Here is a 25,631-nt window from a genome sequence, read left to right on the forward strand (position 1 = left end):
TCCCGGCCGGCGCCGGAAGCTGTAGCGGAAGCGTGGTAGCGCTGGCGGAAGGGGAGGCGCCGGAAGCGGCTGCCGGGGTGAGCGCTCCCCCCGCGGCCACAATACCGGGCGGCAGAGGGGCAGGTAAGGGGCGGCTGGGCTGGGCTGGGCTGGGCTGGGCTGGGCTGGCGGGGCGAGCCGAACCGAACCGCGGTGAGCTGCCGCCCCTCCTCTCGCGGCGGGTGGGCCCGGAGTGGCGCTGCTGTCCCCCGTCGCTGGCCGGGGCTGTTGCCGCCCGGCACCGGCGCCTCGGGGCGGCCCAGCCCGGGGCCGGTGAGGGCTGTTCCCCGGTGTGACAAGCCCTGAGGAAGGCTGCTGTCCTCCCTCCGTCGCGGGAGAGGGGGCGGCCCTAGGGCTTCGCTGGAGGGGCGTCCCCCGCCCCCACCCGGGCTTGAGGGCACGGCGCCCCCGGGCTGGCCCTGGGGAGACCTGCTGCTGTCGTATCGCTTGTCCAAGCAAAAATAAACATGTTCTTTTTTTGGTTTGGTGTTTTGTTTTTTGTTGTTGTGGTTTTTTTTTTTTCTTCTTCTCTTAAGGAAACACCCCTCTTAAACCAGCCCTTGCCAGGCCGTCCCTAGCTCTGTTCTCTACGTTTTTCTCTGAAGCGGGCCGCGCGGGTCTCCCTGGGCCTTTTTTAAGCTGCTTTTTAAACTACTACTTATAGTAGTTTCTGACCGAGAAGGACATCAAGCTGTTGTGTCCTACAAAGACGCCTGAATTTATTGAGCTGGGGAGAGCAAAACTCTGTTTTATCAGTTTTCTTAAATATGTGAAAAGGTGGGTTTTGGTGGGGGTTTGTTTGGTTTTGATGGTGTTGGGGGGTTTTTTTGGTGTGGTTTGTTGTGGGTTTTTTTGTTTTTTTTTTTTTTTTGGCAAATGGAGTCACCTTCCTAATGTAGAATGAGATGTTAAAGCTGCATGCATTAGCTCAAAACAGTATCAGGAAGAGAATGTATTTTGCAGAATCTGCTGCCTCATAAAAGACTAGGTCATTCTTTTTCCCCTTTACTTAATGGCAGAGGCCAAACTAAACTACAGCCCAAACTCAGGGCAGGTTGTGCTTGTTGCATTTAAATTTTACAGGAATCTTTGAGACCTTTTCCTGATATGCTGGTCTGTTTGTTTATATCTGTCTTTCTCTTGCCTTGTATCGTAGTCCTTTCAATGCCATCCTTTAAATACCGCTGTATGGTACTCCATCGTGTGTCTGCACCAGTCTAGCATTTTTTTGTACCCTGCCCTCTGTTCGAATTGAGTCATCAGGTGACATTCACTGGGAGTCCGTGTAATACTTGTTTTCATCAGAATCCAATCTCATAAGAGGTTTGAAGTCAATTTTGGGCTTTGTGAAGTTAAACAACATTACAATGCAGTATTACGAACATACTAAACCCTTCTGGTGGGCACCAAAAAGAAGGGTAATATGCATACAGGCGACAAACTCAGCGTCTTTAACTTTGGCTGGAGATTTCCCAGCCAATCCAAAGGAGCAGAGATGTGTGTCATGTTACTCGCAGGTACAGGGTGCTAGTTTAGTTATTTTAATATCACAATTTTTTAATAAAATTGATTATGATAACATATAGCTGTTAATTTGAACTGCATAAGAATGTGTGAAAGCACATGTTTTTCAATAATTTGATCACTGTGAAGCTATCGATAGTTAAAATTTTATGCCAGCATATAAATCTTTTGTGTTGGAGAAGGCAAAATTTTTCTTATTCATTTTGGTGAGGTACCTTGTTTTTCTTAGTTGCCACTTCCACATGTGAAGCAAACACAGTGGTGTATTTACATCACGGTGAATGCCATACCAGATGCATCTGTGATTAGTTTTCCAAAATCTGTCTTTTTTTAAAGCTGTTTCTCCTCATCCACTGAATTTTGGTATTCAACCTGTTAAACAGGTTTACTGAGTTACCCTGCTTACCAGAAAGCATTCCTCAGCTAAATACCAGTAGTGAACAGACATTTCTCATGCCTTTCAACTGCATGAGGTGTTAACTCAGTTATTCTAATGTTAATATTGAGTTCATATTTATTTTATTTACTTATTTGTTACTTCTTGGAATCAATTTGTATGTTTTTAAATGAAATGTTGCTATTTCAGTCCTTCAGTGCCTGTATATGTGCTGTAGGAGCAATGTAGACATGAACACATTAATTCAGTAAAGGGAAAGAGAAGAGGATATTCTGCACATTGCTGCTGGGGCCTGGGTTTTGATCTTTAATTAAGCAACCTAAATATTTTATTTGGTATTCTAACCTCTAAGAAGAGCTAGTTTGAGGACCTTTAATAGGGCATTTTTGGGGAATGATCAGTAGGAGGCTGTTTTTTCTAAAAGGAAAGTTCTTTATTTTTCTGCTAGACAGAGGCTTCAGGCTTTCTGTTTCACTGGAAGATGTCTAGTTGGTATTTGCTTGGTTACCTCTAGTCTCCGCACAGCTCTCTTGTGATTTGTCTTGATCAACTAGTGTGTGGATGGTATCTCTGAAGACATTTTATTCATGCAAAAGAATTTATTAAATCTGTGGTGATTTTCCTCTTTGTCAGTGTCCCTTAGCTCCAAGGGACTTTCTAGTTTATCTTATAATAGTCAGGTTATGTCCGAGACCTCACGTGTGAGGCACACTGTAGGTTGTTGGAAGACTTTTTTGATGTCTTAGTTAAGTCAATTCAGCTGTATTGGAGCTTATCTTTGTTGGCAGATTTTGCTGGTTTTTTCAGTAAATGAAGCTTAACTGGTGTGTCCTCCTTTACTCTCTGTCCCTTTTCTCTTTCAGTCGCACTGAATTTGTGTAACACTGTGATCATTTCCTTTAATCAGAAATCATTGCAAATATGGGTCCCCGGCGGAAAAATGTAAAACCGTGCTCAGTGAACAGGGAAGGCTCCGAGTCTACCAAAGCTGATGAGCCAAAAGATTACATGAACCAGCTTTCTCATGAAGTGCTTTGCCACATCTTTAGGTGAGTGGCTTGTCAGCAGTCAATTTATTATTATTATATTGTTTTCTATTTTTTTACCAATCTTACTTGCATTGAGACTTGTGTCACATAGTATTCAGACAGTATAGATGTACTACGAGTGAACTGGTGGATAAAAACCGGGTAAAAAGGGGTGAGATTTTTTTTTTCAGTCCCAGAATTCATTTGGACTCTTTGAAAATGTCACGAATGGTAGGAGTGAGTGATCTAATTCTATTCACCAGTGTGGGGTAACAAGTGTTTAAATGTTGATTTTGGTGCAGAAATGTATCTCAGGTATTACATAGCTGAGGTGCATGGTTTGAAAATGTTGCATCTGCTTCATAGTGTGCAGAAGGGAACTTGGATCAGTGTACAGTCTTCTCTACATCACAACCCTTCTCCAAGATATTAACTCGTGCCTATTATATTCAAAATATAATGTCTTCCTGTCAAGTTCTTTAAAAACAGGAGCTCTCCAAAACGTTTGCAAATTGAGCATTCTAGTATGTACTAGAAAATGAAAGTACCCACGTAGAAACTATTGTGGCAAATGGTTTGGTCAGCAGTATTCATTAGAGAACTAAATAATCTCTCCATTTAAATATTATATTTGTACCTTAAATATCATATATTCAGTGTCAAAAATTGGTGAGTCATTCTGCTTAGCAAAATTTCAGACTTTATTAGAGTACAGTCTGAAAATTCTGTTGAATTAATGTTATTAGGTGTTATAAATATATGAATTTGTGTAGTAATGCTTTGGATGTTCTTTAGTTTGTAAAAAGTCAAAAAGGATCCACCTTTGATAAATCAGAGGAGTGTTTTTTCCTCTCCCAAAGGTACCTTCCCTTGCAGGATATCATGTGCATGGAATGCCTGTCCAGGAAGCTGAAGGAAGCAGTGACTCTTTATCTGCGAGTAGTGAAGGTTGTGGATCTATGTGCAGGCCGTTGGTGGGAATACATGCCCACTGGTGAGTACTGCACTCGCTCAAGATATGGCATTAAAGTGGTATTGAGCACAATTGCCTGTGCTATCCTGGTATTTATAACGACATATGCAGGGTAAATTTTCAAAAGCGGTAGGAGGAGTTAGATGTTTAATTCCTTTTGGCTTTTGTGAGATTTGGGTGGCTTCCTTGAGTATGTGGTTTGGAATATTTTTCTCTGTGTGTGTGTATATATATATTGGATATTACTGTAGCAGAAATGGGGATTCACTGTAGCAATCTGTAAATACAATTTGTGTTTGTCTGATTATTGTAAGGGAGTTAATCCAAGGGTTAATCCAAGAAGAGGCTGTTTGCATGCAGGCAGGAAAAAATACAATGGAATGAGAGAGCAACTCATCTGCCAACACTTAACAATGTAAGAATAAATAAGTTTTGATGTCACACCTCAAGCCATCTTCAGATCAATAGATAAATTTGGCAACCTAGGTCAACCCCGTGAGTATTAGGATTTCTGTTGGATTTAAATTACACTACTGGGATTTGCTGTGGGAAGAGAGCTAAAGTGAATGAATTTTAAAAGTCAGAGGATCTGCAAAGTTAGATTTATTAGGACTGATATCAGGTTAGACCTACCCTAAGATAGATGTAAATACAGGTAACATACTAGTTTAAAATCCTTTTTATGTGTTGTCTTATGTTGGAATAAAACAAGCCTTTGGTTTTAGAGACTGTCGTATTTCTTTGAGAATTGTGAGCTGTGGTGAATAGTGATGTACTGCATATAACTGATCCAGCTGGGCGTTTTTGAACCATGTGGTTGATAAATGGAATTCTAGGAAAGGTAGGGACACAAAGCCTGGCAGTCTGCAGAGGTGCTTCTGCAGTCTGCAGAAGGGAGAAAGTATAGTTAATCCTGTAGCCATGAAACTCCACTGAAGGAAACCTATAGCAAGCCTGCAAAGTTCAAGGCAGAAGAGTGTGTAGGTCATGATTTTCTAGAATCCAGAGATACAAGACAAGCTATTGCTTCACAGAGCACATCTTTTGACACTGTAGAATTTATACTGCCATATAAAAAGAACATGTATTTGGCTTTCCCTTTACAGCTAGGTGTCCCCCCCGTCACACAAATACCAAATCTGTTGTTGTCATCTTAGGTTTCACTGATTCCAGTTTCCTAACGCTGCTGAGGAAGATGCCAGACATTGAACAACTTTATGGTCTTCATCCCAGGTATCTTGAAAGACGCAGAGTCCGTGGCCATGAAGCTTTCAGCATTCCTGGAGTTTTAGAGGCTTTGCAGGCCTGTCCAAATCTGCTGGTGAGTGGTTACACTTGAGAGAGAACCTACATCAGCAGCTGTGATGGTGCATGTTAACAGAGCAGAAGAAATGTGGCAGGGACTCATTGCTTACAGGGCTTCATGTTCAGGCCTAGGCTTTGTATTCGGATCTGGCTGATAGTGTAGCAGTTAATTGTGACCATATTTCCACAAGTACTATTTTTAGTTGCACCAGTGGGAATCACAGGTGCTCTCAAGTCCAGAAATTAATTAAAACTCTGATCTCTCTGCCTTTAAAAGACAAGTCTTGCTACAAATTCAAAGTGAAATAACATATGGCATTATGTATAGTGTGTTATTGAGAAGGTTGGAGGATATTGTTGCTTGAACTGGTGTTAAAGCATTTGCTTTGCTTCCTTTTATCCAGGGTGTTGAGACCTCTCATTTAGAGCTGGTGGAAGCTATTTGGACATACATGCCACAAGTTCACATTTTAGGGAAGTTTCGTAATCGTAATGGTGCTTTTCCAATTCCTCCTGAGAACAAGCTGAAAATTCCTATAGGAGCTAAAATTCAGACTTTGCACTTAGTTGGTAAGTGTGGTAATGGGGAAGTAGTTGACTTCAACACAGGTGAATTTAAAGGCTTTGAAACTCTGCAAGATTGTAATTATTTTTAAGAGAGGGAATTTGACATGTGGCGTTTTTGTCAACACAGTTTTTTAGAATTTGCCTTTGGACCTCCTATCATATATATAGCAACGATATTTCAAACTGAGGTGGAGAACTTGTGTTTAAAATGTTTACATCTTTTCTCACATGCCATGTAGCAAAGAAGACTTCTTTTTTAAATCCAGAATGTTAATCCAAATAAATTTTTCCTAGAGTTTATGGTTTACAGACTTGTTTAAAATATTTGTTTTTTTTATGTATTATTAGGGGTGAATGTCCCTGAGATTCCTTGTATTCCAATGCTGAGGCACCTTTATTTGAAGTGGGTGAGACTCACCAAACCACAGCCTTTTAAAGATTTCCTTTGTATCAGCTTACGCACTTTTGTCATGAGGAACTGTGCCGGTAAGAGGGATTCACATACGGAGGGGATGTTTTAGCATGCAGGAAATATACTAATTCTGTTAAAGCTGCATAGGCAACAACTGTAAATGGAAATCTTAAAATACAAGATTCTGAAAACAATTAGCATTTAATTCATGGTGTTGGATAGAAATGTATCCCTCTCCTGTACATTATTTGGTGCTCTGTAGTTCTGTTGACTTCTTGACCTAGATGGATATATGTGGACATTTTTTAATTCTTTAACGAGATACATTCAAAGTTGTTAATTGAACAACCTTTTTTGTCTGTATTGGTTTGTTCTATGTAGGACCCATAAATTCTTTGAAGTATGTTCCCCTAGTGACAGGCCTAGCTTCTGCTCGAAATCTGGAGCATTTAGAACTGGTTCGTGTTCCATTTCTTGGAGGACTTATCCAACATGTGGTAGAAGATAGCTGGAGATCAGGTATGAAACTTCTTATCCCTCACACATAAAATGAGCAAAAAACCCAAATAAAAATATTAGCAAATACTGGAGGCATGGGAAGCTCAGCATTTTTATCTGTTCCTTATCCCTTCTTGATTATTATTTTAAAGGTATTAAGTTGGAACTATGGTTATGGTGCTAAATATAGCTCTGCATTGAGATTGTTTTGATCTTTTAACTGCAATTAACTCTTGACTGATAAGCTAACCTTCCAGTTACATTTGTTAGTGAGTAGCGCTAGCAGGACTGGGCGGGAGTTGGCTGCAAATAGGTGCTTTCTTGATTTGCTAAAAAAGATGTGTTTTGTTCATTCACTTGTCAAGTCAACACTGATGGAAATGTATAAGGCTTAAGGTTGTGATCTGTGACTGAAGTGAAAGGATGTTTTTTATTTGTCAGGTGGTTTTAGGAATTTGCACACTATAGTTCTGGGAGCTTGCAAGAATGCCCTTGAAGTGGATCTTGGCTACCTCATCATAACTGCTGCACGAAGGTATGGCCCTTTAGATCTACCTTTTCCCCCTTCTCCTTTTTCAGAATAAGTGTCTTACTACTGAAGTCCAAGAATGTCAAAGAAGCAGAACAGCCTTCAAAAATTAAAGGAATAAACATTTAAACTTTACATAACAGGAGTATTCCATGGTTGAGAAACTGGAGTAACATCTGTTTCTGAATCACTTTGTGTTATAAGCCTTCTTCTTAGACCTGTATCTGAAAAGTGTGGTGCTGTTAGTCTCACAGCTATATTGCTATGTAACTGCCAAATACTGCCATAGAGATAGAACAAATATCCTCTTAATCCTGCCATTGTTGAAAGAATATTTTCATTTTATTATGGGAGGGCATCTTCTTGAGTGGTTTCTATGGCAATTGTGTTTTGGTATGCCTTTTAATAGGAACAATTCTTAATTGCATTCAGGTTGCATGAAGTGCGGATCCAGCCTTCCTTGACCAAAGATGGTGTGTTTTCTGCTCTGAAGATGGCTGAACTGGAATTTCCACAGTTTGAAACTCTTCATCTAGGATATGTTGATGAGTTTTTACTACAGTGTATGACATTTTAAATATACATAAATTATTTGACAAATATGAGGATTACATCAGTGATGTGTTTTCAATCCTTTTCTAAGAGTGATTAAAAAGATTATTAACATAGCCATATTGAGGCTGCTGATCTCATGCAGCCAAATATGTTTTTCTTCAGTTCCTGAAATTCTTACTGAAATTGGGGAAGTCTCAGCGTTTTGGACTAAAATAGGGAGTTAGAAATCATGCTATAAAAGGCAAGTTTCAGAAATGTACTGCTGTGTTTGCTGCTATCTTTTTCATAGGTAAAATGACGAACGGAGACTTGGTGAAGTATGGCTTGGCTGATGTGGTTGAAAATCCGGGAATTATTACAGATATTGGTATGAAAGCTGTAAATGAAGTTTTTTCTTGCATCAAGTATCTGGTCATTTACAACTGCCCACATCTTCATAACCCAAATAATTGGATCACAGGTATTGCACACCTTTGAAATTTTAGAGATATATGAATTGCTGTGATGTTAGAACAGAATTTTTCTGCTCATGATACTGCTTGTTCTAATTCTTAGTAATTACAGTAGATGATACTTGGTTTGGAGGCATAATGGTGCTGGTAACAGTCAGAATGGGGATAAAGAAGGTGCCTACTCTGAAATCTGAAAAGGGTATAATGAAAAATAAGTGAGATAGGAATCCTTCAGGAAATGCATCTCTTCTCTTCCGCAGATCATTCAAGGTGGACCCGACTGGTTGACCTCACCCTGGTGCGATGCCATGCAATAAAGCTCGATTCTTTTAGTCAGTTCATTGAGTTATTGCCAAGCTTAGAATTTATTTCCCTAGACCAGATGTTCCGTGAACCTCCTAAGGTGAGTCTTCCAGGGAATGGTTTTGCTTTTTATTGTTGCCAGCTGTTATGCATTGTTTAAAAGCTGTAATTAGTTAAACAGCTCAGTAAATAAATTACTTTGGTTTGCAGTTGTTATTGTCATGATATGTTAGGGAGAACGATGCTTTTTCTGCGGATGGGAGCAGTGGCAAGTATGAATATGTGACCAGGAAACAAGACTCACATTGATTCTGTGTTTCTGCTGAGGTCTCTGCTGCTGCTTCGTTTTGCTGCTTCTTTTTGTATGACTTTTTTTTCCACTCTTAGGGGTCTGTTTATAATGCTAAGGGTGTTTTTGTGGTTTTGTAGTGGGTGAAATGGTGGTACTGCTCCCCTGTTGGAATGCTTTCAAAGCTTAGGAATTTTATTTCTTCATGTCATCCCCTCTCCCACACCCTAACACAAATCTTTGTAACAGCTGTTGTAGCATAATGAAAACTGCCTATGTAAAAAACTGTTTTCTTTGATAGTTAATTCTGTCTTGAGGCTACAGTGTTCTGGGAAGACTATATAATCTGCTATTTGTATTGATGTAATATGATCTCATAGTAAATGAAATACAATTTAATAAAGTAAGATTATATGCTTTGTGGAGTTCCCTTCCATTAGGAGTTTAACAGAGTGTAGGTTTTCTGGGTTGCCAAAGTTAAGATGGACCTCTGCAATGTGTAGCCTAAGGAAGAATTAGGGGCAGTTTCCCAGTTCTTCACATGCATTTTGTTCTGCGATCCTGGATACTACTGACAATGCTTTTTCTGTTGGCATTAGGATATGTTGTCAAGATAATGTGTCTGTGTTTTCAAATCTTAATAGTTGCTCTTTGGTTCAGGGCTGTGCTCGTGTGGGCCTAAGTGCAGGCACAGGAATTGGTGTCTCATCTGCCCTAGTCAGCAACCAGAACTCCAACAATGACAATGACAACAACAATAACCACCAGAATAACAATAATCCAAACATCCACCACAACAATAACCAACACCCAAATGACCAGAATGAGGAGAATGAGCTGCAGCAAGATGGTCCAGCTGAAGAGCAGCAGATTGCAGCTGAGGGTAATTTCTGATCTTTGTGAACCTTTGCAGGGAGTGATTTTATTTGCATTGCCACTCACGTAGGGTCATAGAGAAGATATGAATATGTGCTGAAAGCTTGTTGCTCTTTCCGACCCTGGTATGTAACTTTAATCTTTTCTGAGGGCTGCCTGCACATCTCTGACACCTGCGTGCTATCTTTGTATTGTATCTCATAGCTGTTACAGGCACATTACATTCAATTACGCATGTCAGTACAGATGACAGCGATGTAGAGTTTCAGTGGGATACTCATCTGTGAGAGTGCAACATGTTTTCTGGGTTCCTTTGGCCTTGTTATCCTGGTTATGCTGCTCACTGCAGTAGAACAAGACTTCTGAGGAGGAGTGGAAAGTTTGGGAGAAGTAAACCCCAAAAGTTAGGCTGGGGCCTTGGCTAAAGAGATGTAGAACAAATCTGAGAGGCTTTGTGCAACCTAGAAGACTCACTGAAGGAATCAAGGCAGCTCTTCCTTATTTCTTGAGGATTCTCTGCCTCTCTGTGGGTGCCTGTTGCATTCCTCCTATGCTTTTGGGCTCTGTTCTTTCTGTTTCCTTTTCTTGACATTGTCTTAACCTTTTCAGCACTGAATGAGATGGAGGAGGTGGCACAGGAAGAAGAGATGGCTGCAGGGCAGGGCCAGAATGAGCTCCCGGCTCGCAGCCAGGCTGTTGTTCCTATGGAGGTTGACGAAGAGCAAGCAGGTAACTCTGGTTTGGGAAAGAAATTACCTTCTGGTATCCCTTTCTTGCGGGGTTAAATTTTTCAGTATAAGTCTGTTTTTTGATGATTTTCTTCAGCTGGGTTGTCTGCTGTGTTTGGAACAATGATGCTAGCACAGCTTACTGCTGTGAAGAAATTTATTCTGTTTTAAAGTCTGTCCCCAGTATTCTTTTGCGTGTGGAGTAGAATATTTTGATCTTAAAGCCTTATTTTTGTGCCCAGTATAATAAAAGACTTGGAAGGCCTGAGTGAGCTTGTCACGTTACAGTGTTGGTGTTAATGGCCTTACTTCTTTCACTGCAGCATGTGGATTATTTTTTTGCCTTTTTTTTTTCAAGCCAAAACAACTTGTTCCAGTGTTAGTTTAATTTGCGTTAGTGACATCATTAATGACACACATTAGTGACATAAGGCAGTCTTGATTTCTTTTATAGCCACTATTTGCTGGACAACTTAATTTTCTGCTAAATATGCCAACAACGTGAAGCTGGATCTGTTCACTTATTCAAGATAACTCCTGAAAATGTTATTTAATTTCATGTTCATTTCTTGTGTTATTGACAGGCAGATAGGTCACTGTGACTGGCTAATGCCTTCGGTTAGTAGCCAAGAGAGGTAACTAACAAAGCACATTTACACTGAAGCTTGATAATTCATGCTTCTCCTTCCCACTTCTGCTGGTGGGATTTAGAAGGATAATTGCAGATGTTCTGACCAACATTGCTGTCTTTGTGGTGGAGGTTTCAGGGACTGATTATAATACATAGTTATGCAGTTACTTGTACTGCTGTGGAAGAGCGTTTAAGCTGTTCTGAAGCAGAGCAGCATTACAGAAAACCTGTTTTGTCTTACACTGGGACACGCTTCCCCTTCTAAACTAGAATGCTTTAATGCTGAAATGCAGTGTTTTGCTGCTCTTGTATTTGGATTTTAATGAGGAAGCCACAGAATGGGTGGTTAAATTGAACCAAATTCATATCTTTGTAATTTTTTTCAAACAGTTCTAAAATTTCTTCAGCCCATCAATCCATGCTTGGCTTATTTTTACATGAACTGTTGGCATTCTTCTACTGTTTTCAGGACCAAGCGGCATTCAGCCTGTTGTAAAAGCAGCACCTATTACTGTCCATGATTCGGACAGTGAGGATGAGGAAGAAAGCATTGGGACTTCAAGAGCCTGCATCTCTAACAGCATTGCACAGAATTACTCAGATGGAGAAGAGAAAAGCAGAGATTCAGTGGAAGCCAGAGAACCTTCAGGTGTGGAACAGATGGGTTCCTGGGCATTGCTAAGCAAAATTTATTCTTAAGCTTCGGTCTTTCCATCTTGTTCAGTTTTATTTCTAGCTTTGTAAAAGGCATGCTCATTTGTTTGCCCCCTACTCTTTTGTTCCTGTTAGAGATCTAGAATGGAGGTGTAAGGAGACATCTGTCTGAGTTCCAAATACTCAATCGCTGTACAGAAACACAGAAATAGTGGTGCTGCACTGCTTTGCATGCAGAAACATGCAGTGCACAGAATTTAACATGTCTGTGAAACGAAATTTGCAGCTATGTTGCCTGTATGATTCATCCGTCAAAGCATTGCTGCTGAAAACAAAGTGTGACCATTGGGGCAAAAGCATGAGAGTTGGAGCCATTTTTTTGGTTCATGGAGGCCCGGTGAGAGTGTCTTGAAGGGGACACTTTATGATCAGCTTTACTTTGATGGGAGCTTTGGAGGTTAGAATTCTCAGGGTGACGTTCAGTACTGTCTTCTTCACTTCTGAACAACACTTACTATTAAAGCATGTGTGTATGTGTATATTTATTATTAGTAGTGTATGTATTATGATGACTCATTCAGAGTCAGAGGCCTAGAACTTCATGGTAGTATGGCAATTATAGAGAGCCATAGAAAAGGACATTCCCTGTTGAGTTTACAGCTGTAAGCCACACATCTCTGGCACTCACTACTGGGTCCAATGCCATATGACGTACGGCTTTTCCAGCGACAGAGATGACATGCTATTTCCTGTAGTTGTATTCTAAGTGAAGTAGTTTCATACATACACAAGAAAGGAGGAAGTTGAAGTCGAATTGTAATATATAAGTAACTGACAGATGAAATGCATATGGTATTAAGCCTTAAGGAATTAGCCTTAAGGCTAAGCAGTTAACGTAAAAATTCTGCGTTGTGAGGACTGAGAAATGTATTGGTCTATACTGGTTTAATTTCTGCAAAGCCTGGGACATGTCAAAGCTACAGTGGATCAAGTATCTTCCTGTTGTAAGTAGCACACTCCCTACACATCAGCTCCCCTGCTATTTTAGTACGTTTCAACAAGACTGGTAGTTTCAACTTGGAAATCTGCAGAGTGCTGTGCTTATAGTGCAGATGTCAGTTTTGGTTTGAGGGTGGAAATAACCTGTGTTTGGAGACAATTTGCATAAACTTTTGTAGTGCTGATAGTGGTGTTTTGGGCTTGATTTAGTGTAATTAGCTGAGAGGTTTAAGACAATAGACTTTACGTTCCAATTGTGATTTGTACACTATTTGCTATGGGTTTTTATTGATCTGTAAACTGAGACTGCTGTTGCTTACTGACACCACTTTCCATACCCAGGAGGGGGAGCTAAGGATTGCTATTGAAACCATAAAATTTAGTCCTAGCTATGTTACTACTTAATTCCTCAGATTCATTCCTCATGTTTAAGAAAACAGAAGCTTATTATCTGTGTGTTTTTAATGTTTTTATGCTTTGCCCTTTTTAACCAGTTAGCTGCTTTGTGAAAATATTAGCCTGTCTGGCAAATATGTATCTCATTTACTGACAAACGCTCCAGCACATCACTACAAAAATAGCTGCAAGACTTTATAGAGATTCAGCAACTGCTAGAAATATTAATCATTCCCGTAACATGCGAATAACAGCATGGTCCTGACAAGATTTGTCATTGGCTTCTAGGCTTCCTTCTGTTTTACATAGTCTCTGACAGAGTAGCACTTCGCATTTATTTAAACTGTGTATGAGGTTGTCTCATTGTTTGCTCTCGCTTGACCCTTCCAGTGAGCGGTAAAGGCAAGACACCACTGCGGAAGAGATGTAGTGCCAGCCAAGTGGGCCAGACAAAGCAGTTCCATACTGAGGAAAGCAGCTGTGAGAAAGGTTGTCAAGTAACAAGCGAGCAGATTAAAGCAGACATGAAAGCAGCGAGTGACATGCCTGAAAGGAATAAAAGCAAAGATGCTTACCCAGGTTGCAATAATGCTACAGGATCAACGGGAACATCCAGCTCCTGCAGTGGTGTTTCTCCTAGCCCTGACTGTGCACAAACAGCTAATAGCCACTTTGCTGGCAGCAGTCCAGCAATTGGAGACGAATCCAGGCAGTGTGTCTGCTCGCCTTGTAAAAGTGAAGGTTCCAGCGAGAGAGAGACCGAGGAGAGCTCTGTTTGTTCCAGATGTTCCTGCTACAAGCCACAGGACGCACAACAGAGGACTAGTGGGTGTTGCGACGGGGATTGCCCATCCACGAGTGGAGCATGCCGGAATGGACCAAATAGCGGTGGGTCAGATTTTGCACTTAGGACTCTGCCAAACTGTGGGCCTCCAGGAGAAACAAGTGGTGATAGGACTAGTGGGAGTGCCTGTGGGCCTGCCAGTGAGGAGGAGTGCACGGGGTCCCAGAGAAAGAGCTGTGAGATGGAGTATAAAGAAGAGTATCCTCGCCGACCACTAACAAGAGCTAGAAGCAAGCTGTCCCACGTCCCCCTGGTGTCAGAGTCAGGTATGACCTATATACATATGTTAATTTTTGGATAAACTACTGTGCTGGCATGAGACTGTATTGAACAACTGTATTGAACAACAGCAAAACCCACAGATAATACTGAAGTTAAACGTGAAGTTTATTGGTTAATAATTTAAAACTAAGTGGTTTGTCAAAGGGACGGAATATTGATGGAACACAAATGGCTGACTTCACTGCCATAGCTAGGTAAAATAGTAGATCTATCTGAAAGAGTGCTAGTGACTTTTTTCTCCGTGCAAGTATTTCTGTATCTGTTATCCGTACATACCAAACACTGTTTGATTTACTCATTTGAAAACCAAATGCAACTTCTTTTGACAGCTTCTCTCTTCCTGTGAAGGCTGTTATTCATTGAAACATAAGACTGTCTCCCCCATTAAAATTGTCCCTTTAAAAGGAAGAAGACAGCAGGTACGCTCAGATCTTAGCAAGAAGGCAACAGTTAATAACTGATACTTTATCAGCCAATAAAGGAAGCCATAATTATAATTGAGCCAAGCTTGTGCACCTGCATATTGGATTCTACTTCCAAGTGTATAAGGCATGGTGATCAAACTCGTTGAAAATTGTCTTTTTGTTAATAGGTTCATGCTTCACATCATGTAAAACAAACAAAACAATAAAATAAAAACAACGTCCTGAAGGGCTGGAATGAAGCCAGAAATGTTGGGAGAAAAGAATAGATGTGAGAGGGGAACTTGCTGTTTCTTCCAAATATACTTGCTTTCCTTGCACACTTTATAATTACCTTGTGTATCCAGGATTCTTTGCTGAGAATATCTGGCAAGAAAAATGAAACTGAAAAATGAAACGTGCTAGTTACTGAACTGTGTGCATTGGAGGTAGAAAAGATTGATAGCAAATTTGTATCTCTGTTAATATGGAATGATTCAAACACAGTATGTCCTAGTGTTTTCCCAGTTTATCTTAATATTCCACTGTTAATGTAACCTAAATCACCTAGGATATTGTTCTGTAGCTAGATGCATCTCAGACTGAAAAAATGATCTTGCTATTGAATTTAAAACATCTGTTTTTTACCTTGCTCCATTATGACTAGTAATTACTCCACAAAAATCATGGAATCCTCATCCATTACCAAAACATGAAGTGAAGTCAGTCAGATGTAAGTATTAAATTAGGATACCCATCTGAAAGTATCTGTTTTCATGTTTCAGTTGTTAGTCAGGAAAAAGATCTGTTCTGCTCATGGAGAAAAATGTTTCAGTATCTCCTATATTTAGCTTACTAACAGCCAGAGCTTTTCCCAGCTCCATAGAATTATGTTTGCCTTTATGCACTTATTTTCCTCTTTGAAGCATCAGATATTAGCTGATGCTTGAGGCAGAATATGAGACTTGATGTGTCATTTTAATCTTTTAAATCTGTATTTAATATATAAACAATAAGGCTTCTTCTACCTGGCTGCTACAGTGCTTTTCTTCACTAGGATAGGATATGCAACTCATTAGAGTATAACCTGAAAATGCTTTGTTACAGAGTTGGAAATGTTTTTCCATAAACAGACTAAAAATGTGCCTTGAATACAACTGCTTTCTATTAATCTAGCATAATTGACATTGTGGTTTTGGCTTCTGGAACAAACCTCTGCTTGATAATAGAATTAAATTATTTACTCAAACAGTGGAGCAAGTCAAATATTAGAACGAATGCAAATTTAAAAGCATTATCACCACAGAGTAGGTGGCTAAAGGAAGACTCAGGTGTGTGATTTTGATTTTTACTTAAGTAAAAATGCAAGCCACGCTTTTTCTTGTAATAAATGTTTTTTTTAAAACTTGTTTTAGTTTGCATTTGTAGTGAAGTGAGCTTTTCACATTTCAGAATGTGTGTTATGTTAAACCTTCTGTAAAGATTTCTTGGCCTTGGGCTGCACCTTGAGCACTTCAATGCAAAATCGGGAAGTTTTTCCTATATTACAGCTAGGAAGTATTTCACTGTCTGTAGGTACTCTAGGAACTGTCAAAAAAATTCCCTGGGGATGACAGTTCATGGGTGCCACAGGTTGAATACTTTCAACCTGTGGATCCCCTAAAGCAGTAGCCTGAATTCTGGAGCTCATAGACCCACTGAATGTCACATGTTAATTAATAGTTTACATGTTTTGGTGGAATTTGATGATGTTAAGTAGGAAAAGGGGTATTTAATATTAATGGTAGTATAGCATGGGGTAGTTCATATATAGTCTCTAATATTTTGCACTTCTCTCTTGATTGTGCCTCTTTGTGAACATGCCATATGTTTTAAGAAAAAAGCCGAAGGAAGAGTGATTTTAGTAAATTAATTTCTCGTTTTGATCTGTTAATCACAGAAAACTAATTCTAGAGCAATTTTTTTTCTTACTGTAGGAAGTAAGGGTGGCCATCTATCATAATTTCTTTTCCAAACCTCATCTTTTAAATCAAGCAGGAGTTTGATGTCACTGGTGCATGAAATGGAGTAAGAAGCAGCTTGGGAACATCAAAGTGTTTTATACCTGGGCATCCTTTGCAATATTAAGAAAAACTTAGTGAAGTAATCAAAAGCATACTTTCAAGTAGATTGAGATTATTTCTACTGTTTAAAACATTAAAGCTATTTTGGTTCTTGTATTTGTCAAGAATGTTCTGTTTGCTGCAGAGAACCAAGTGTAACCTAACAATTCATCATCTTTTCTTGGCTCTGCACCTTTCTGTGATGCTGAACTTGTAGGTTCAGCATTTCTGTGTTTTCATCTATAAACAGCCCACCACCCAGGCCAAGTTATTTAGTATGAACGCTTTGGAGCAACAAACCTGGAAGTGGTTTTTGTGCCAGGAAAAGAGAGGTAGTCATTTTCAAGCCAGACAGGTATTTTCATTTGCTTATGTAAGAAATATATGTTCTTATTGGATGTTTTCAGCTAGGGGATGCCTCTACTGTTCTCCTGAAATATAAACAGATGAATGGTTTTTCTGGTTTTGTTTCCAGAAGCGGCCAAGCCAAAGCCACGTCAAACCACAAAGCGGAAAAGGACAGCTGACAAGTCCACAAGTACAAGTGACCCGGTTATTGAAGATGATCATGTTCAAGTAAGGTCGTTTTCCTCACCTGCTATAGTTTATCAGCTGGGGATGCTCGTGAAGAATGACAGAATTATACAAACTTGTCGTCTGTGTAGAACCAGATGAGTTATAACTGATGTTGCTGCTCTCTTTGGTCTTAACCATGTATAGGAAGTTTCTGTATTAGGTACAGTGATACTCTGGCCTGAGAAGAGCAAAGCATAAGCTGAAACTAAACTTGCAGTTTGTCAGATACTCGTGGCTGTAGTGCAGCATGAAGTCCTGCCTTCCCACAGTGTCCTTCTTGATGTGCAAGGAAAAAGTTTTCTCTCTGGCATTTATTTTTGAAACGACATGATACAGGCTGCTGCTGTTTAAAAGAAACATGGGATATGTAATTACCTCTGCGCACAGCAACTGAGCTGGTACTTCACAGGCTGGAGATTCCCTTAGTATATAAATAAAGTGAGTTAATTCTTCTGCAGTGAAGATCAGTCATGGAAGGAGAAATCGCAAGGTCTGGCTTACTGTATTGGGGCTGTTTACCCAAGGCTCATATTCTAGCTGCATGAGCTTGCTTCAGAGGGTGACTTTGAGCAGCTAACTTAAGCTTCTCTTCTGACCTCTGCTGTAGAGGAGCCTGCCTGCATTTATTTTCACCTCTCTGTCCAGTGAAGAAGTTAGCCTCCCTAATTTAAGACAGCTTTTGTGAATGTGTCCCATGATATTTTTCTGGTTACTAGGATGCATTACAGCTTTTGTGATTAGCATAAAAGAGATTTTTGGGTGCATGATTTTCCTTCTTATAATATGCCATTTTATGAAAGAACAGTATTGTGATATTTTGAATTTTTTTAACTATCTGTGGTTACAAGGAACAGCTTAAATTGCTGGAACTGAGAATCCCTTGCTGAATGCTTCTTTTTTCTCTTTACATGTGTTTACTTTGTTTTATTAAAACTCTGTTTAGTTGTCTTTGTAGAATTGGTCAGCTTCATCCTTCGGCTGCTAAATTTTGCTAGAATTTTTAGTGATAAAACGTTGAAAATTCAGATAAAAACCCAAAAAGGTCCTTTCTTAATTGCTTTCTCCCTGTGCTTATGCTATTGGAAGTGATTCTGCTTATGTGTTTCTTGAGCTTGATGCGTGCTTTGTTTTTGTAACACTGACAGTAGACGTAGAAGATTAAATAAAGCTTGTATATAATTTTCAACCCTCCGTGAGAGGCTTTCCTCCGAGATAGCACTGGTAAAATACATTGGTATAGGAAGTTCAAACCATGATTCTCTGCCATACCTTCTTGCTGTGTTTAAACAAGAGTTACTGTCCAGAATTGCCAGTTTTTGTCATCCTGGTTGAAAAATAGAAATTGAGTAGTAGAGGGTTTGAAGTTCCTGACAGGTGATACTTGGGTTTTCTGATAGAAATCGTGCTTTCTGATATGAGTCCTCTTTTAATCTTGTGAAGTTTCTTTTGTGTTTTGTGATGTTGTTGATCAGCAGGAAGTGTTTTTTTTCTCATTGACATCAGTGGCCTAGTCATCTCAAATACCTGTTGTGGACAGAAACTGTATTATATTGATTAGTATCCAGTTAATAGTCTTCTGGATCTGGCAGTATCTTTTAAAATTCAGTTTATTTAATTTTTTTCTTTGTTTTTACCCACTCATAGATTTTTTTTTTTTTTTTTAAATTTTCACCAGGTACTGACTTTGAAATCAAAAAACCTTGTTGGAATCACCTTGACCAATTGCGGAATAACAGATTTGGTACTGAAAGACTGCCCCAAAATGATGTTCATACATGGTATGTAGTTAATGTCATGTGTGCCTCCTCCATCTGGCATTATTAGAAATTTCTGAAAGAATTAAAGACAGTCCACTGCTTATTTTGTATTAATCAGCTGCTTTGCAACAAATCAGGCTGATGCTTAGAGCACCAAAATATTACTGGTGCTCAGTTTGAATGCCTCTTTCCTTATAAGTCATAACAAGTTTAATAAAGATTAGTATCTGAAAATCAACAGATGAAATTAGATGACAGTTAGGAAGATTAGTTGTTTATTGAAGAGTGATAATGCAATAATTGGAAGTTGATGAACTGAGCTTCCGAGTACTTTGGGTTTTCTCTCATTTCTTTCTGTTTCCATAGATTATTTAGCTGACATGATGATACTTTCCTCCTTGATATGATAAAAATCTGTTTTAAATTACGGCACTTCAGCTGCCTTAGATTCACATGCCAGGGTGTGTGACTAGTCCTGTATTGAAGCATTGGGTCATTTATTGTTTTCTGCAACATCTACACTAAATAACACGTTTTCTTCCAAAATGAGGTATCTCTACTTAGCAGAGAATGAAGAAATTATTTCTTTCTTTATTTCAGAATACTTCTCAGAACATATATTAATTTTTAACTAAATTTTTATTACACGAGCAGGGTTGCTAGAAAGGAAAAAGTTTTTATTTTACATTGTGTGGCTTCACAATACTCTACATTTGATCAGATTTTGAAGTCAGTGGTTTTCAGTTGTGGCAGTCCACAGACCATTTCAGGGGACTTTGTGAAAGGAAACAAAGGGAGAAAAAGGTTATTGTTAGATTAAATTTGACGTGGTGTTTTAAAAGGGCTCTACTTACAAGTTCACAAATTGAAAGTTTGATCATAATGTGGAAGAAATGAACAGCTAGTCTTTTTCTTTGATATACTTAAGTTGCCAGCTATCCAAACTACTTCAGTAATTGTCTGTTACCTACATTACTTGTTTGCCTGTTTTTGTGAAACAGTTGGTTTGAAAATATCTGACAGGAGACTCCTAAGATCTTTCCAGTATTGTATTTCTTGTAATAATTTCATTTGCTGATTTATAGCTACAAGGTGCCGTGTATTGAAACACTTAAAAGTAGAAAATGCACCAGTTGTCAATCGGTTTGACTATGCCCAGTGCAAGAAGTTAAACATGGATCAGGTTCTGGATCAGATTCTTAGGATGCCACCAGAAAGAAACAGGATCATTTATCTTCGTCCAATGCAGCAGGTACACAACCAACTTTAATCATGAATAGATCTGAAGTTCTGCCTGTATTCTTTCACCACTCTTGGCTTCATGTGTCTTTTCAAATAATGCAAGAGATGTAAATATTGCAATAACACAACTCTGAGAAACATGTTTATTAAAACTTTATCCCATCAAGGCTTTTCTTGCAGAATCTGGAACTTGGATGATGCTGAAGTTTTAAGACTTGATGTTACCATGTCCAATATTCATTGCATCAGAAGATACTGTAAAAAATCATAATGCATTGAATTCATTCCAGACTGAATAACTAAAAGTAACTTTAAGAACCCAGATGCTACTAAGTCAGCTTGTAGTTATATATAAGCAGAAGCATGACGTAGGCATAGGTTTCTGAAGTCTATGTCCTCTTAGATTTAGTAACAACAATTAGCGTTTTGAATAATACTTTGCTGAAAGCTGCATCCTCTTTTGATTCTAAACAGTGTTGCAAGACAGTTGTGATACTGGGAACCACCCTTTCTTCCCCCAGGTTATGTGTAGGAGATGTGTAAGCACTGACATTTAGTAAGCTGTTGAGGTCATTTGACAAGTAAATCAGCAAGCTTTATTTTAAGATCCAGAATGTTTTTTTGGCTTTATTGCTCTAACCAGAGCATTCTGTATTAGGCTGTGATGCTGCTTCTCTCATGCAAAGTAATGCTTTTTCTCATTCAGTTTGCCTGACTAACAAGGGAAGGCTGATCTGATGTAAAAGCCAACTTTTCTTTGAAACCAGACCTCTTGCTTTAGCTCTTAGAGGACAGTGGTAAGACTGTTTTTGCCTTATCACTGGAAGACAGTGGTAAGAGAAAAAAAAACCCAAACCCCAGAAAAACAACCCCTCACCCCAAGACAGAGACAAATTCTGAGAAAATGAATGTAGTTTAGACCATTATGTAATTTTGTGGAAGTTTAGTTACATATTAGCGTTGCAAAACTCATCAGAAAATAGACATTTCCCATCAAATTCCACTACCTGAGAAGATTCATTAGCTGAGCTGCACTAGGAAAGTTTTACTCCGCTTAATCGTGTATTTGACCCTGCATGCTGTTAAAATTTCTTTTCACTGGACATGTTCCTCTAGAATTTGGGGGATTTGGTAGAGGTCTGCTCTTGTCTCTGAAATCACATCTCTTTGTTTCTCTTGGTTACAAGTCTTTGTTTGCTGCCTTTCACAGGTTGACACATTGACTCTCGAGCAAAAGATATTTAGTGGCCCTTATCCGTACCACATTTGCATAATTCATGAATTCAGTAACCCACCTAATGTCCGCAATAAGGTGCGCATTCGGAGCTGGATGGACACAATAGCAAATATCAACCAGTGAGTAGTTGCCCTTCAGTAACTTTACAGAAAAGGTAGTTCAACCCTGATTCAGCAGCTGCAGCTTCACTCAAGCAGCAGACTTGCCAAATTTTTAAAAAATGGTTTGTTGATTAGTGAAGGTTGGATTCTGAATGGTGCAATGTAGAATTTCAACATCAACATGTATCTAATGCAAAACGTATTTTAAATAGACCTAACCATATGAAAAATACCGTAGGATTCTGCAGTTCTAATCCATCCAGCAGTAATGAAATTCAACATTGAAGTTGTCAGGATGGCTGAGGAATGTCTTTGAATTTTAAAAAAATTGTTAAAAAAAAAAGAGAAAGACTGATTTACTCCAATAAATAATGTTAATTTCTGGGGAAGATGATGTGCAATCAATATCAGCTTCGTACTGAGGAACAAAAAGTCCCAGCAGCAGGGAACTGGATACAGCGGCTCTCATCTAACTGTTTTAACCAGTGTTTTTGTTGTCCTGGTTTTTCACTAAAATGACTGAGAGTGTAAAATTTACTTCTGAAGTTTTGTTTAGTTGCAGCTATGTTGATTGTTCGTTACAGATAGAAAGCTCTGCTTAGAAGGGAGCTTAGTTGGTTTCTCATCTAAACTGTACACTCTGGTTACTCTCAAAAGGGAAGGGATTGCATACTGGGTTTGTGTGAGGGTCTTGGAGGAGTGTTTCTATGGGTTCAGGCTCATTAAAAGAAAGGTTGTGTAATAGGATTTGCCATTTGTTTTTTCTCCCTCCCACCTTCACATTTCCTATCGCTACTGGCTGTAATCCCTTCCTCCTTCTTCTCTAGAGAGCTTATTAAATATGAGTTCTTCCCTGAGGCTACGCGAAGTGATGAAGACCTGAAGAAATACACTAAGTACCCTTGGGGACGAGATATTTACACTCTGGAAGGTGAGTTTATAGAGAGCTGAAAGCTGATGATCAGTCTTTTGCTAAGATAAGTAACTTTGCATCAAGTTACAAGAGACGTGAGTGATAATTCTTGTGAGGGAAGTGGTGGACCTTTGGCACAGAGTGGGGGAATTGAAGGGAGGAGGTGCTTTTCCTACGTTAGAATAACCAATCTGTGATATCAGTGAAGTTTACTTGACGAAGGGTGCTGATGCTGCAGGAGTGACATTGTCCTTTTTCTGTCCTCATCCTGTCTGTCTTCTAGGCATTGTGGATGGTGCTCCTTACTCCATGATTACTGACTTCCCGTGGTTGAGGTCGCTGAGAACAGCAGAACCAAACAGCTATGCTAGATATGACTTTGAGGATGATGAGAGAAGTGAGTAATCTTTTTGATGGGTTCAAAGAAAATTTAACATGTTGCTTGGTCCCAAGCCAACAATGCATTCCTTTATTTTCCTGTTTTCTAATTCTTATACTATTTTTGGTAGTTTATAAATAACTACTTCTAGCAGTGTTGGGAGCTGGATGAGGGAGGGAGTCCAGCAGAGGAGAGCGCCATAGTACTACAACAGTGTATCAGCCAGCTGGAGACCCCTAATACTGACAAAATCTGAGAGCCAATCTGGTGCTTTGCCTAAAAATCCAAAGGGTTTGTCATATCCAGAAGAATGAGTGCATTTAAAACACACAAAACTAATATTGTGATGTGTAGTCCCAGCAATTTGTGTTCTGTGGAGTTTGCTGGCATTACTACTGAAAGCTCAGCTGGACTGCTGCCTCTGGCATTGCTTTATGAAAGGTTGTTATGGTAGGCTGAAGAGAGTCCAGCAAAGAGAAGTGAGGCTCACAGAAACTTGGGAGAAAAGGGGAAAGAACTGGGTTTGAAAACTCTGGGACAGAGATGATGCGGATTAGAGTTTAGGATAGTCATGCCTCTTTCTATTTAGGAGCTTATCTTAGAAAATGTTATAGTGGGCAGTTCCTAGGGCTCAATTGAGAAACTTGCTTGGTAGCAGGGAAAAATATGTACTTCCACTACTTAATTAGGGAAAACCTTGGAATCTCGTTCCTTACAGGTATTTTTAATTGACATCGTTTTCGATATTCTTATCTAGCTCCAGCTCAAGGGGATGACACTCAAGAGGATGAGGAATAAATCTCTTTTGGCTATACCCTTCTCTGACTTTTTTATTTTATTTGAAACTGATTCATAGACTTAATGCTTGTAGTTCAGTATGTAGTCTGAATTATAAAAAATATTTGATTTAAAAGAGTAATTAGATTAAACATGATGTTAAAGCATAAAAAATACAGAAAAGACTTTTCCTTTATCCTTTGCTGTATCCTTAATTGCTCTTGTTTATAAAACATTTTAAGGTATCACTGAAATGGATAACCTTGAAAGCATGTCAGATAAGTCTCAGAGGGAAGGCTTTGTTATGTGCTGAGATTCACTTCAGACGCAGACATATGGACATAGGCATTAAATGAGTATTGGAGCTATCAAAAGGTTTAAATATGGGGAAGGCAGAATGCCTTCTCTGCTTGAATAATATTCCTTCAACGTGGTTGCTCGATGGAAGATTTTTCTCTTTGCTTTGTTTTCCAAGACTATCTATCTCATTCAATGCAAAACAGATTTACATGTGAATTTCTTTATAGGAAAGATTCTAGTTTTTATTCTTATGTGCCTTCCACAGCTACTATTTATGCACCGCGTAGGAAAGGACAATTGTCTGCAGACATCTGTATGGAAACAATAGGAGAAGAGATCTCTGAACTGCGCCAGATGAAAAAAGGTGTATTCCAACGCGTGGTGGCTATCTTCATCCATTACTGTGATGTCAACGGCGAACCGGTAGAGGATGATTACATTTGAGTGGATACCCTCCCTGACCCGTCATTTCTTCCTAAATTCTCATTGGCGCTGCTGGCCAAGAAAGCAGGTGCATTCTTCCCGAATGCAAAGCATTTTCTTGAAACACATACTTTGCAGTTGCTCTCACACAGTTTGGAAAAGAGTGTGTAGTAAATGTATAATGAAAAGTAAAAATTGTATACTAAGATTTGTACATAGAGGAAACAAAAGAAAAACTTCCTAATACTGAGACTTTATTTCATATGTTTATACAATTTAATTTAAATTCCATATTAATGAAGGCCAATAATTAGGAACAGGGAAGAATATTTGAATTTTTCAGCCCATACAATTCATAGCAGTATTTTTTTTTCTTATAAACAAAATCCCATTTGCTGTGTTCAAAAGAGTCATCAGTGTCTCTTTTAATCTGTGCCTTTTCCTTGAGCGTTTGAGAGTCCGGTCTGAGTAAACCTGTTGAGCACAATCTTGTGTGTCTTGTGTGCATTTGTCAAAGACAGATAATTATTCTACAGCTGTTGCGAAGAAGGCCAAAAGCAGAAAAAATAGTAGCAATGTTGGTGATCTGTGGTAGTTTCTAGAGTTCATTAAAAACATTTTTTGGGGGAAGAAAAAAACCACATATTTAGCACCTTGGAAACAGAAGATATGTTCTAAAGTATTTTGTACCATTAGATTTCATTTTAATAGTGTATTTGACTCTAATATGAAAGCTAAGTTGCTAATTGTTGGTTCTGCTCTCTTCAACATAAATCTGTGCACACTAATGGTCTGAAAGCTGAATCTTCCCTTAAGACAGGCAGGAAGAGGGATGTGTAATTGCTTAGTTGTCTGTCAGTACAGGATCCATCTGATTCCAACAGTGAGCTTTCAGGCTGATTTGTGCCCACTGACGAATGCAGATTTTCCATGTCCAGTCAGTATATACTGCTGCTCTTTGCCCCGAATACTTGTTTTATTGTATAAAGAAAACGCCTCTGGTTCCCACAGTATCCATAGATGTTTTGTGTGTACATCCAAAATGTGCTGCAAGTCCAGTGTACAGGTTTAAAAATGTGCAAGATAGAATTAAACTAGCTGCCTCGTGCACTCTTAGTCACGTGCCCTGTGGGGGTGAGAGA

At 39.2% G+C, this 25,631-nt stretch overlaps 1 protein-coding gene across 6 annotated transcripts; it reads left to right on the forward strand.

The window, feature by feature from the left end:
* Positions 1 to 13: 13 nt before the first annotated feature.
* FBXO38 (F-box protein 38) lies at positions 14 to 24,976 on the forward strand. Of its 6 annotated transcripts, none has more exons than XM_064458995.1 (22): positions 14 to 123; positions 2,868 to 3,009; positions 3,865 to 3,982; positions 5,195 to 5,282; positions 5,671 to 5,836; positions 6,182 to 6,319; positions 6,627 to 6,764; positions 7,185 to 7,278; positions 7,705 to 7,835; positions 8,117 to 8,287; positions 8,540 to 8,682; positions 9,532 to 9,754; positions 10,357 to 10,476; positions 11,576 to 11,755; positions 13,546 to 14,265; positions 17,260 to 17,360; positions 19,036 to 19,138; positions 20,203 to 20,369; positions 21,570 to 21,715; positions 22,525 to 22,628; positions 22,894 to 23,007; positions 24,332 to 24,976. In XM_064458995.1, the coding sequence occupies exons 2-22, from the start codon at positions 2,985 to 2,987 to the stop codon at positions 24,508 to 24,510; spliced, it is 3,369 nt and encodes a 1,122-aa protein (XP_064315065.1). In that variant the 5' UTR covers positions 14 to 123; positions 2,868 to 2,984; the 3' UTR covers positions 24,511 to 24,976. The 6 variants fall into 6 exon arrangements, with proteins under 6 accessions (XP_064315065.1, XP_064315063.1, XP_064315066.1 ...); XM_064458993.1 differs by having other exon boundaries at positions 20 to 123; positions 3,849 to 3,982; positions 5,119 to 5,282; XM_064458996.1 differs by lacking the exon at positions 14 to 123 and having other exon boundaries at positions 2,873 to 3,009; positions 3,849 to 3,982.
* The last annotated feature ends 655 nt before the right edge of the window (positions 24,977 to 25,631 follow it).

This window comes from Phalacrocorax carbo, chromosome 8 (genome assembly GCF_963921805.1).
Source record: "Phalacrocorax carbo chromosome 8, bPhaCar2.1, whole genome shotgun sequence".
In the NCBI taxonomy this organism is placed as follows: domain Eukaryota; kingdom Metazoa; phylum Chordata; class Aves; order Suliformes; family Phalacrocoracidae; genus Phalacrocorax; species Phalacrocorax carbo.

What these genes read in the sequence shown, in the direction of transcription:
- FBXO38 (XM_064458993.1), top strand. Translation starts at nt 2,882, where the DNA reads ATGGGTCCCCGGCGGAAAAATGTAAAACCGTGCTCAGTGAACAGGGAA. An exon ending in AGGCCTGTCCAAATCTGCTG is followed by an intron (nt 5,283 to 5,670) that starts GTGAGTGGTTAC and finishes CCTTTTATCCAG; the next exon opens with GGTGTTGAGACCTCTCATTT. An exon ending in ACAATAGCAAATATCAACCA is followed by an intron (nt 21,716 to 22,524) that starts GTGAGTAGTTGC and finishes CTTCTTCTCTAG; the next exon opens with AGAGCTTATTAAATATGAGT.